Here is a 13,244-nt window from a genome sequence, read left to right as displayed (position 1 = left end):
TTGAAGACACAAGTTCAGTGTCATTAAGAATTCACAAAGGCTGACATTTGACTGAGTTGGTGAGGCAACTATCCCTTGGAGCTTAAAACAAAGACGTGCACAAACCATAGAGTCAACATTTCACCATGCAATCAGTCAAGGGCAGACCTAGGATGCCATTAGCTAGCTGACCGCATGCTTCCAAAGTATTTGTGGCTCTTTGGATCTTGAACTTGATTGATATGAACTACACATCTTCTAAAATACGGAAGTAACATTGTGGAAAGCCTGCTGAAAGTAGTATTGCTTGGTTAATGTGCTTATGCCTACAAGTGTTCAAATCTACTGCTGTAGGCTGGATAGGTAATATTGCTTGATAGACTAATGGCAGTACTGCGATGCATGAGCTCACTGTGAAGGTCATGACCTTTGGCTGATAGTCATAAGTTAAATCTGACCTAAGTGCAGGTCCCAGTGCAAAGGGTTTAGTGAAGAGGATAGTGGTCAACCCAAAGCAGTTTCAGGTGTTAACCAGCAGAGGGTAGCATTTCATACTTGCTTCAGCAGCAGGGCTTTGAGGAATGAACTTCAAAACCAGTGAATAAGAATGAGCCATAGTGAGTGTGGCTTCTGGCAGCCTCACACTGGGCGCCACCACAGACAGGCAGGCGTAGGCTGGTAGTAGTGCTAATTATATCAATTGAGTATGTCAATGGACTAAAGTTAGGGATTGTGACTACTTTTGTTTCTTTTTTTATGGATATTCTCAATGAAAGTTTTGGAGAGACTAGTCCGTTCATCAACAAAGACACCTGAGATGATACCTGTATGGCCTGTAGCATATAGGCGAGCTGGGCTCAGAACTTGCTGAGAGAAGATGTACGGTTGTGCCTTCCTTCCAGGGCCCACAGGGGCCGTATGATGGATGTTATCAGCCGGTTTTGCCACGAGTGGTGGTGCGGCAGTCTTGCACGGGGGTGCCGTCGCTGCCAGCATGCGGAAGTGACAGATGTGCCACCGACTTTTCCATGGAGTTGAGCTGGCATCTAGCTCTGTCTAGGTTTTTTAGTCTCGACTGCTCTTTTTGCATCTGTCCAAATGTGTCTCCTGCCTCCTTATTCTAGTAGTTTATTATCTTGTGAAGTGGAAGCTTGATAAACTTTCTCCCTAAGTGATGGGACAAAAAAAAAACAGAAGAAACTATACTCTGATGTTCCATTATAATGCACTGGCCATTATAGAGGATATTCTGGCAAACTTTTCATTGTCTTCATGCTTTTGGTCTGATGGGACAGACGGGTACAAATCTCATTGCTGTGACCGTAAACCTGATTTTGTTCTCTGTGTGTTGTCACTCAAAAAGGATGTTTGGAAAAGAGAGTGCCTGGATGGGCTGGGTGCTGGACGCATATCCATTTTAAGATCTTAATCCAATCTCCAATCTCCCAGACATCAGGAAGCAACCCATATAGTGTGTGGAGGGTTTTTTTTTTTCTTTTCTTTTTTTTAATGTAATGTCAGTTATTGTAGCTAAATCATGCTTATGGTGACCTATATAATAATCACTTGAAATCATATAAATGAAGGGTTTCTGTTTCCTGCAATGCATGACCACATCCATAGCAACGCAACACAACACAACACCGCTGCCTGTTTCCTCCCTAATAGCTCCACTTATTGGAGCACAAGCTATTAATATTCTGTCTTATTTTAGCTGGGGCGGCTTGCATAGCAACATAGCTGCCTCTTTTCGGCAGCAGCGAGCATGTGTTAGTGTGTGTGTGTGTATGTGTGTGTGTGTGGGGCTCCAGAGCTGAGTTAAATAGACACAGCCACCAACCCCCCTCTCCCCCGATCCCCTCGGCCCGTGCAGCGCAGGAGAAGTGGTGAGTGAGCTGAACTCACTCATCAGGCCCGTGCTTCATGCCTCATGCCTGCGGGTGACTCACAACGCTGTGGACGCCAGCACAGGGGCAGGGAAATACTACTTCCAGACCGAGCAGCACATTTATCACTCCCTCCCTTTCTCTCTCTCTTTCCCCCTCTCCTCTCTCTTTTTCCCTTTCTCCCTCTCTTTCTTTCCCTTTCTCCCTCTCCTCTCTGTCTTCTCTCTTTCCCTTTCTCTCTCCTCTCTCTCTTGCTCCGCACCTCTCCCTCCTGTTTCTCCCTGGCTTACTCTTTTGTTTTGTTCTTCTTTCTTTTTTTCTCTCCTCTCCAGCTGCTCTGAATGGCTTCTGAGAGGCTCTACACAGTGGATGTGTGAGTGTGTGTATGTCTGTGTGGTGTTTTCTTTCCCTCCTGTCAGAGCAGTGTGTGTGTGTGTGTCAGTGTGTTTTCACTTTAGGCTGCGCGGCAGTGAAGTAACTCGTGAGTCAGAGCGGAGGGAAAATAGTTTCTTTCTTGGGCAGAGTGACAGTGGAGAGAGAGAGAGAGAGAGAGGGAGAGAGAGTAGAGGGGCAACTGGAGCCGGCGGAAGCAGGGGTAGGGGCACTGTCAGCAGCGTTGCCGGGTACAGGGGCAGTTACTGGGGGCAGATCCTGTGGAAGGAGATTTATGACACGCAGCTGTTGAACGCTTGACAGACGTGGGGTGTGTGAAAGAAGACTCCGGCGTCTGCTGCTGCTGCTGCTGCGCAGGAGCGCTGTCTCTGCCAACACACACACACACACCACACACACACACACACAAACATTCATCAGAGGAGAGCTGAGTGACTTGCATCGCAGCCCACAACGACAAGGGTAGGTAACATGGTGTCTTCTATTACCCTTCAAGTTTTTCTGTGTAATTTTTTTGTTTTGAAAAGGAATCCTCAGTAGTTTCTGCATCTATGCTTGATGGTTTACCACCTCCAAACTTTTATTTCCATTCTAGATGTGACGTGCATGTCTCACAGTATGCTTATTACTGACATCCTGTTGACATTCCTCCTCAGAACCCTTGAATGAAAGCTTAGCCAATTCATAAACAACTGAGAGTAAAGTGATTCTAATCCAAATGCAGTCTTGGCAAAATGCTGTGAGTGTTAATCTGTAATTATCAGTAGGCTATATGCCTCAGTTAATATGAGAGAATGTCTTGTGTGTGTTTATATCAGCTGTATATTTCCTTGGTTCACTCAACGTGCTTGTGCTCTTTGTTGTACTGTTCCTTTTCCTTTGACGGTGTAATCCCAAGATCTATTTTTAGAGTTTACACATGTGCGGAGTTATCCGGACAGCAGTGGTCAGTCACAGACAGGAAAGTTCCATAAAACCGAAGGGCTCCTGGACAACTACTATTCTGTAACAAATGATTATGTTGTAGCATGCTGTAGCGTTGTTCTTGAAAGCCAATAGACAGGATCAAAGTCAGAGTCTGAGGACAGTGGGGTAGAGTGTGGGTGTGTGTGTGTGGGGGTGTGGTGGTGAGGGGTGGAAGGTTTCTGGCCTACAGTCTGGACAGTCCCCACAAGCAGAAGGGTTGGGTCTGGTCAGTCCCTGGTCTGGCAGAAACAGTGTATCGCCTGAGGACTTTATGAATCCAAACTGGCATGATAGTCATTAGTGTGTCTCTGAGAATCTCCATTCGTGTCTTATCCCAGCAGCAGGCGGAGCGACTAGGTGTGGTAGAGGCAGGAGCAGATCTGGAGAGCTAAAAGACTAACAGTCGGTCGTTAGCTAACGTGTTTCTGAGGCAGCGGAACCACTAAACACTGTTTATGTCCGCGGAGCAGGGAGCTTCCAGAGGTGCAGAAACACATTAGATAAACTCAGCTCAGTCTGTCTCCTGTATTGGGTTAAGTAGCCTACTGTGAACCTCTTCAGTGGCTCTTGAGTAACACAAAATGGAGACATTAAGTCATTTCTATATCGAGCCTTTGCTTTGGATAGTTAATCCAGTTTGTGGGATTGTGAAATATGCTCAGAACGAGGAGGGAAAAGCTTGCTAAGCAATAAAAGGCAAATGGGAAGAATGTTTATTTGGGTTGCTATGGTAAGTGTGGTTTGGCTGTGTTGGCTGGCACATAAAGAGAGGTTGCCTCCAGTGCTTTCTGCGTTCAGCTTGGCCTTTACTTAATTCTACCTTTTAAAATAAATAGATTTTAATGGTGTGGGGAGGTCCATTAAGGATCCATTAACATTTAACCCAAACCAGATAATGTCCTCTACTAGATGTCAACGTCTTCCTCTTTGTCTTTGTATTCTTTGCCCGCCTCCTCTAGTTCTACTCTTTCTGTCTAGCCTACTACGTCTTTCTTTTCACTCATTAACCACCCTTCATTGAGATTGCTTATTTTGTGAAACAACAGAGAGAGTATAAAACCACCACTAGTGGGTAATCACTTGTAACTTCATTGTGTATTCAGGTCAATGGCATATCCCTGCTAATTTATCCATTTTACTCCAAGGGAAGTTCATGTCTCAGCTATTTCACACATCATTAGCTTCAGATTTCTACCTTGTGCTTCTTGGAGATAAGATATTACTTATTACCACACTGGGCGGTTCAAAAACACAAAAACAATTTGCCATCAGGATGAAGATGGAATTAGTTTTTAATAGTGCCTTATTTCTTAACAATATAAAGAGTCACATTCATCATCTTATTGTGTGTGAGTGTGTGTGAGTGTGTGAGTGTGTGAGTGTTTGAGTGTGTGAGTGTGTGTGTGTGTGTGTGTGTGTGTGTGTGTGTGTGTGTGTGTGTGTGTGTGGTTGGGTTGAGTGGGGCGGGTATGGCTTGTAGAACAGCTTAATGGACTGTGTAAGTGTGTGTATTCATTGATCCAGAATGTTTGACTCTTAAACCGACTGAAACAGCGAAAAACAGGCTTCTATTAGGCCACACAATCTTCAGCATCTCAGAATCTTAATAGAACCCTCCAGAACAGGCCACTGAACCATAAATCTTGGCAAGGGCCATGACTAATCTGATGCTCTTTGAGTAGTTCTTTGATTTATTATTTTCGATGAGAAATGTAAGCGAATGTTTCAACATTTAAGTTTCCACTGCCCGGTAGGGTAATGGCGTGTGTGGCTTCATTGATCGAGAGCTCAAGAGTTTTTCTACTGACACAGCAAGAAATGGGTTTCTCATAGACCCGAGTCATCAATGCTTTGACATCTCAGAATAACTTTTCAGGCTGTTAAAGAACCATGAGTTATCTGAGAGAGTCTAAGAACAATTCTTTGATTTATGATGTTTCTGTAGAATTTAGAAAGGGTGGTAGCGTAGTGGCTAAGGAGCGGGACTAGCATGCAGGCAGTAGCCTGAAAAGTTGTGGGTTAAATTCCCAGCTTCCACCGCTGTGGCCTTGAGCAAGGCACTTCACCCCGAGTTCCTCTGAGGAAAACAATCCCTGTAATATAATTGACATACATGTATGTAAGTCACTTTGGATAGAAGTATCTGCTAAATTAATAAATGTAAAGGCAAACAATGTTTTGAAATTCATCAAAGTTCAAAAACCCTGTGCACAATGAGAATACATCGTCCTTTTGCTGATTTCATTTGAGTGAACAGTGCATTTCACAATTTGCTTCTTCGTGTTCACCTTTGAGTTTTTGATATTCATGTTTCAAGCCACCAGGTACTAAAGTTAAGTCCTCCATTCCTATTCTGTCAGAGTCCGATGGTTTGTATTGGCAGCAGGTAGATGCCATACATTACCTCTCAAGCCCTGTCTGACTTGCCTCATGCATTTAGGAGGGAAATAAAGCCATTCCGCAAGCACAACAGCCTGACACGGCATCCATGAATGTCACTAGAGAGGTATGGCTTTCACTGGGGGGTGTGACAAGGAGGAGGAAGATGAGGCAAGTTTGGGGATAAATGGGTGTTCTGATATTGATGGGGGGTTTTAGGGAGAATATTTCACCAACTCAAGCATTACAGCGTGTGGTCTCAAAACACACCTGCTATCACACACACACACACACACACACACACTCACACTCACACACACACATACACATTAATATCCATCATATCTAATCTCAGGGTTGAACAGTCCACTCTCATCCAAATGGACACACACACACACACTCACACTCACACTCACACTCACACTCACACTCACACTCACACTCACACTCACACTCACACTCACACACACACACACACACACACACACACACACACACACACACAGTTATACAGTTCAGCGTCTATTTAATCCACACCACACTTTCAGAAATACAGTTGAATCCCTTATGTCCAAAGCCTATAGCAAAATCAAAGCAAGCTCAGAAAGACGGAGGTTTCAGCCAGGTGACTGTTGGCTCTCCGCTGCTTCCGCCCGAGTGTCTGCCCCCGAACACTTTGGTACGGGAGTGAGCTGGCTGTTTGGCCTTTCACTCAGGCCCTCAGGCCTGATGGATGAGCTGAAACCGTGTGTGTGTGTGTGTGTGTGTGTGTGTGTGTGTGTGTGTGTGTGTGTGTGTGTGTGTGTGTGTGTGTGTGTGTGTGTGTGTGTGTGTGTGTGTGTGTGTGTGTGTGTGTGTGTGTGTGTGTGTGTGTGTGTGTGTGTGTGTGTGTGTGTATGTGTATGGATGGAGAGGTTGTTTAATCAGATAAATGTTACCGCCCTCGTCAAAGTCACCAGACCCCCCCAGGGGGCAGTGCTGCATTTCTGCGGTCCGTCCTCGTCCCCTGGTCATACGGGACAATGAGTGGACACAGCGCTGCCGTCTCTGGTCCGGATTTAAACAAATACTTTTAGTTTTATTTCTCTCTTTTTTTCATTTTATTCTCCCTCGACACTTCATCTCTCTCGCTCAGTCCCGTCCGAGAGAGTAGCAGGATGAGGAGAGGAGAGAGCAGTAGGGGAGCTGGAGAGAGTAGTCAGGGCGAGGACAGGAGAGAGTAGCAGGATGAGGAGAGGAGAGAGCAGTAGGGGAGCTGGAGAGAGTAGTCAGGGCGAGGACAGGAGAGAGTAGTCAGGGTGAGGAGAGGAGAGAGCAGTAGGGGAGCTGGAGAGAGTAGTCAGGGCGAGGACAGGAGAGAGTAGTCAGGGTGAGGAGAGGAGAGAGCAGTAGGGGAGCTGGAGAGAGTAGTCAGGGCGAGGACAGGAGAGAGTAGTCAGGGTGAGGAGAGGAGAGAGCAGTAGGGGAGCTGGAGAGAGTAGTCAGGGCGAGGACAGGAGAGAGCAGTAGGGGAGCTGGAGAGACCAAGTTCATTCATGGAGCTTTAGTCAAGCAGTACTGACACTATACATACTGTAATTTCCCAACTATAGCCGCGGCTTATACATTGATTTTGCTAGATTTCTTCAGCTATGAGGTTAAAATACATGGGGCAATAAATGTGGTATGGTTTTGTTTCTTTTAATTTGTTTGATACACTGTCCTGCGGCTTATACACAATGCGGCTGATACACAGGAAATGACTGTAAGGCGCCGTCTCCTTCAGCCCTGTGTTGTGTGTTTCCTCCTCCATCCTTCAGATGGTGCGGGAGCAGTATGTCACCACCACGGGGGATGACGGCGTGCCGGACACCGTCCCCGAGTACCTGTACACCATCGGCATCTACGGCTGGAGGAAGCGCTGCCTGTACCTGTTCATCCTCATCCTCCTGGTCATCCTGGTCATCAACCTGGCCCTCACCATCTGGATCGTGCGCGTCATGTGGTTCAACACGGTACGTGTGGGGAGAAGGCCACTCCAGCCACCAGAGCTGAGCTTACATGGTTATTATGGTAATGCTATTTGGCAGACGCTTTTGTTCACAGCGAAAAACAAATAAAAACAATCTCATAGTTAATTTAACAGTGAACAATTTAAAGAGCTGGTCAGACTACATTAGTCAAGTCAAGTCAGTTTATTTGTATAGCGCATTTCACAAGTGCAATCCAAAGCGCTCCACACACAAGACTTTGACACAAAAGACACAAGATGCCAGACAGAGTGGTGTAGTCGCGAGCGTACCTACGACACCAAGACATAAACAAACAAATTTACAGAACAACAAATCACACACAAGACATATTTAACTTTCATAGTGGTGTAGGTGTAAGCAGTGTTTTTTCCCCTGGTGAATGTGTTTGTCTTTATCTTTAATCAGGAGAGGAAAGAATGAGGACAGACCAGAGGAGCGACTTAATGCTAAGTGCGAACAATGCTAGATTATTTTAGGGAAAATAGCAATAATGAACAGGGTTAATAAGATAGATAAAAAATAATTATTGTATATACACATATAGATGCTCTGAGGAACTGCATTATTTCTTGTTTGAGGCGTATACTAGGCGTAAATGTATGGGAGAGTGAGGAGCCTTAAGGTGTTATGAGTACAATAGTATACTATAGTGATGGAGTGATGGGAGAAATGAAGTGTCAGTCTGGATCCCGGAGACGGAATTGGATTCTAATGCTCAAGGGGGAGTTTGAATAGCTCTCGTGAAGAAAAAAGCAGGTTCACGGTCATGTCACCCCGGGGTAAAGTTGTTTTTCCGCAAAAGTTTTCTGGAGAAAAAAAAACAAACAAACAAACATTTGGGCTTTTTGAAGGTATATTAAGATGAATGGGGGCTCAGAATAATGGCCGCATCCCCACAGCCTGAGGATGCCTCAGCTTTGTGTCTGTATAGGCTCTCCGTATCTCTTCTTTTGAGTGACCCCTCAGTCGTATCCCTGCAGGCTATTCTGCACACAGAGCACCTAGTCCGCCTCAGCTGAGACCACAATACGCTCTCTGATTTTCACGCAGTGATGTCACCCAGTGTGTGAGATCTTACGCAATGGAATAGGCCTTTTTCAGAAGTCTAATAGGATTATGAATTTTTCTATTTGGCTTCCAGAAAAGGTATTGTACCAGCGGAAAAACCTCCCTTAAAGGTTTCCAGCACTGATAAGATTTGGATTGGATTTGCCGCAGGCGGCTGTGATTGGAATTGAGGGGGATGTTGTGGTGTTTGTGGAAGGTTATGTAAGCCAGCGCAGCGCAGGTTATTTGCCACAGGGTGGCCGATCAAAGCCCTCGCGCTTTGGAATGCAAATGCCTCTCCACCACTGCACTCTTTCAGCCTCTCTTTCAGCCTGCCTGAGACCCTACTGTCGGCTGAAGATGCTGAACAGTGTGTGTGTGTGTGTGTGTGTGTGTGTGTGTGTGTGTGTGTGTGTGTGTGTGTGTGTGTGTGTGTGTGTGTGTGTGTGTGTGTGTGTGTGTGTGTGTGTGTGTGTGTGTGTGTGCACGCTTGTGTGTGTGCGCGCGTGTGTGTGTGACTACAGGACGGAATGGGGCTTCTCCAGGTGAACCCTGATGGAGTGAGGTTGGAGGGGGAGTCGGAGTTCCTCTTCCCACTGTATGCACAGGAGATTCACTCGAGAGAGGTGAGCAGACCATCTAACACACACACACACACACACACACACACACACACACACACACACACACACACACACACACACACACACACCTATAGGCTGTTGTTCTGTTTCACACTCTATCAAACAGAAACCCTTATATTTTATCTATGTGCATGGATTCACAGGGTTTAGGTAGCAACATATTAGAACAAATAAAAAAAAAAGTAAAAAAATGTAGTGCATACTAAACACAACAACCTGAAGCAAGTTGGAGTAATGAGAGGAGTGTGTGTTTATTTAAAACACTCCAACAATATGAAATACTGAGAAGAAAGATGTAGAGAGAAATACAGATTTTGTCCTAGCTTATGGGGATTCCTACATTACATTGCATTACATTTGGCTGACGCTTTTAACCAAAGCGACTTCCATGGTAAACATCTTGAATTTCCCCTTGGGGATCAATAAAGTATCTATCTATCTATCTATAATTTTAAGCTTTTTAAAGCAATTCTAATAACAATTCTAGGAAAATGTAAAAAAGATAGAGTGCCGTAAGAGTGAAGAAAATAGGCAAAATGTGGCATCCAAAGCACAGAGATGCATAAGAGAGGCTATCAGTAAAGGGAACTGGGATTGGCAGAGGTGCAACAAGTCCAGAGCCTCTAAATCTCCCCGTCTCAGTCGGAGTCCAGGCCTGGAGAAAACTACCCTGCACGATAAATACGGCTTATCTCCAGCAGTCCCATTTCAAACCCATTTGTAGTCCGCGGTTGTTTTGAGTTTGTTTTAGTGGACCCGCTGCCATAAAGAGCCGTGTGTTTCTTATTTGAGAGAGTAATGTGTTGAGAGAACAGTCGGGCCGATAAGGCGTAGAGAGAGGGCCGGGTGGAAATGGTTTATGGGGGTGCGAGTGGAAGGACTTCGGGCCGCGTGCTTTATGGGGGTGAGAGGGGAAGAGCCTCGGGCCGTGCCGTTCTCCGTTTTTTCGCCCTTTTAGACGGTTGGGTTGGAGTGGAAACAAATGCCCTTTTTATGGGCCAATTCATCACTGAAGCCCACAGACACTTTGCGTAGCGATCAGGTGCTTTATCTCAGTCTTTTGAAGTGATAATGGGGCAGAATTCCTGTAGGAGTATGTTTGTTTATTTATTTATTTTTTTCATTTATTTATTTGTTTACCTCTGTGATATTTATGACTGTGTACAATCATCTGTCAATTTTGTTCTCAAAAAAAGCAAAACAAAAAAACACTCCCTCTGCACTCTTGAGTGGTCGCAATGCAAATGTATGCATATTACATATGCAGTTCTTTGGGTTTGTGGATTCTGCCTGGTAAACATGATTAAGTGTGTCTCAAATGAAATGGATGCCTCTGGTGTGGTGAGTGTCATTTCTAAGTGCAGTGTGTTTGACTGTGCACATGGGAACCGTGCTGTGTTGTTTTATGCAGGACTCTGAGCTTCTGGTGGACTCCACTGAGGACGTCTCTCTTAATGCTCGCAATGAGAACGGGGACGTGACGGGCCGGCTATCTGTGGGTATGATACACACACACACACACACACACACACACACACACACACACACACAGGGAGAGAGAGAGACATATCGTTATCCAGTTACCCAAACACACACACACACACACAAAGAGAGAGAGAGAGAGAGAGAGAGAGAGATAGTTACCCAGTCTCCCAAACATACACACATCCACATCCACACTCACACACACGTATAGTCTTTACCATATACTTAGTAGCCACACATTGATATTTACACACACACACACACACACACACACACACACACACACACACACACATTCACACATGAAGTCTGCATTCATGCATTCACATAACACACATTCATTCATACATTCATACTACAAGAGTAGTGTTTGTAGCTCTCACTTAGTTTCATCAGACTACACACACACACACACACACACACACACACACACACACACATTTGTCTGTCCTACCAGTGCAGAAGCATTTCTTCCTCTATTCAATTGGAATGGGGGTGGTAGTAAATGGACTCATTTGGCATAACTGCACTACGAACCCTCTGGCACAAGCCTCATCTGACATCATCAACGTCTCCTTCCCCTTGTACCTGCCTACCGTATCTCAGCTTATTCATATGTTAATGAAGCCTCCCGTTAGCCGGCGACCGAATCGTCTGGTCCACCCCACATCCTCTGTAGACCAGAGGTACCCTGGAGCGGGCCAGGTCTGGAGAGGGATGGCTGTCCCAGTCTCCGGTCAGGACAGAGGACACCTCCGCAATTAAAGCAGACACAAAATGGCCAAATACATTCGCTGGGCCTGGCCTGGCCTGGGGGGGAGTATAGAAATGGACAATGTGCTTGTCATCACATAGTGAAAAATATGACGTAATACTCTTTATGTATGTATGTATATATATATATATATATATATATATATGGCTGTCTGACTGTCGGGCTTCATAGTTCTCCTCCAGTGAGATCATTTATTGGCCTGAAATGATGCAGGTCTGACAGGAGGCCTTTAATAAAAAAAATAATAATAATAATAAAAATAAAAACTGTGTAGAAATGCTCAATTCATTCCAGACTGGACTCTCTGTACAGTCTTATAAGAGAGATTATTGATTACAGGATGTTGAAACAGAAACCTGCTCTTTTGCGCCTTGTCCTTTGGATGACTCCCAAGCTGTTCCCTATTTGGCGACAAAAGTCTGTTTTAAATCCAAAACCTTCATTTTTGTCATACAGCATGTATCTGTCTGATTCTGTCACTATTGGACTCGGACTCCTCTGATAATTTTCTACCAAATGTCTGGATCTAAAGGAGATTCAGTATTTAGAGAAATAGCATTATTTCTGTCCACCAATTATCATGTTTAAATAGGGAATAATGAGATTGGTTTAATTATTTACATTTATAACCGGTGACAATGTTGGATTATTGCTATAAGCTAAATCAAATCAGACTAGATTTCTGCATCTGTGAGGAATATAATGAGGTCTTGGAGATGTGGCCTGTGGCATGGGATTGCTCCCTGTTCATCCTCATTCTATGTCTGATGGATTTTCTTTCATAATTCCAGTCAGTGTTGTACTGTAGCACCGTACAGATTCGGCAGCTGTATGGTGGATGATGCTCAACAATGTAATACAAGAAGCATTTTATAAGCATTAATGCAATTAACCAGGAAGTAAACTCGCTCACTGCATCTCTTTAGATGGGGATGGCTCGTTTGTTTGTTTGTTTGTTTCCTCCCTTTCATTCCAAATGTTCTGATCTATTCTATCTATTCTATCTATGTTCTATCTATGGTCTCCTCGGGCGTTTTTGGAGTAAAATCGGTCATGAAATGCGAAAGCACCCATGGATAAAGATGTATATTTGATAGATTAGGGGCAGCTGTGGCCTACTGGTTAGGCCTACGGGCTTGTAACCGGAGAGTTTCTCCCCAGTTGGAAAAGAGTGGGTGGGGGCAGTGGTTGAGCACTGCTCTCTCATACCCACATCCACGACTGAAGTGCCCTTGAGCAAGGCACCTAACCCCTCACACACACATGCACACACACTTGAGCAAGGCACCTAACCCCTCACTGCTCCCCGAGCACTGCTATGGCAGGCAGCTCAATGGTCCGGGTTAGTGTGTGCTGAACCTCACTGTGCTAGTGTGTCTTTCACTAATTCACGGATTGGGATAAATGCACAGAACAAATGTCCCTCACAGGATCAAAAGAGTATATGCTTATACTTATACTTATACTTATACTTACACTTACACTTACACTTACACTTACACTTACACTTACACTTACACTTACACTTACACTTACACTTACACTCATACTCATACTCATACTTATACTTATACTTCTATGATTGAATACTGTAGGAAGCCAAATCAGCTGTGGCTTCATGGAATGAGGATCCTCAGTGTGTCTGGTCTGTTTCTACTCTCAGGGCCCAAGAAAGTGC

General features: G+C 44.8%; 1 protein-coding gene across 1 annotated transcript in view; it reads left to right on the top strand.

The window, feature by feature from the left end:
• Positions 1-2,454: 2,454 nt before the first annotated feature.
• Positions 2,455-13,244, top strand: part of sgcg (sarcoglycan, gamma) — a 17,833-nt gene continuing 7,043 nt past the window's right edge. Inside the window, exons 1-5 of the mRNA XM_062553020.1 lie at positions 2,455-2,720; positions 7,403-7,597; positions 9,187-9,288; positions 10,718-10,805; positions 13,230-13,244. The exon at positions 13,230-13,244 is cut by the window's right edge and continues 105 nt beyond it. Of these exons, the coding sequence (XP_062409004.1) occupies positions 7,403-7,597; positions 9,187-9,288; positions 10,718-10,805; positions 13,230-13,244 (400 nt within the window). The 5' untranslated portion in view covers positions 2,455-2,720. The remainder of the gene's footprint in view (positions 2,721-7,402; positions 7,598-9,186; positions 9,289-10,717; positions 10,806-13,229) is intronic.

This window comes from Sardina pilchardus, chromosome 13 (assembly GCF_963854185.1).
Source record: "Sardina pilchardus chromosome 13, fSarPil1.1, whole genome shotgun sequence".
Classification (NCBI taxonomy): domain Eukaryota; kingdom Metazoa; phylum Chordata; class Actinopteri; order Clupeiformes; family Clupeidae; genus Sardina; species Sardina pilchardus.
Note: the sequence above shows the minus strand (reverse complement) of the source record. Positions and strands in the feature narration are given on the sequence as shown.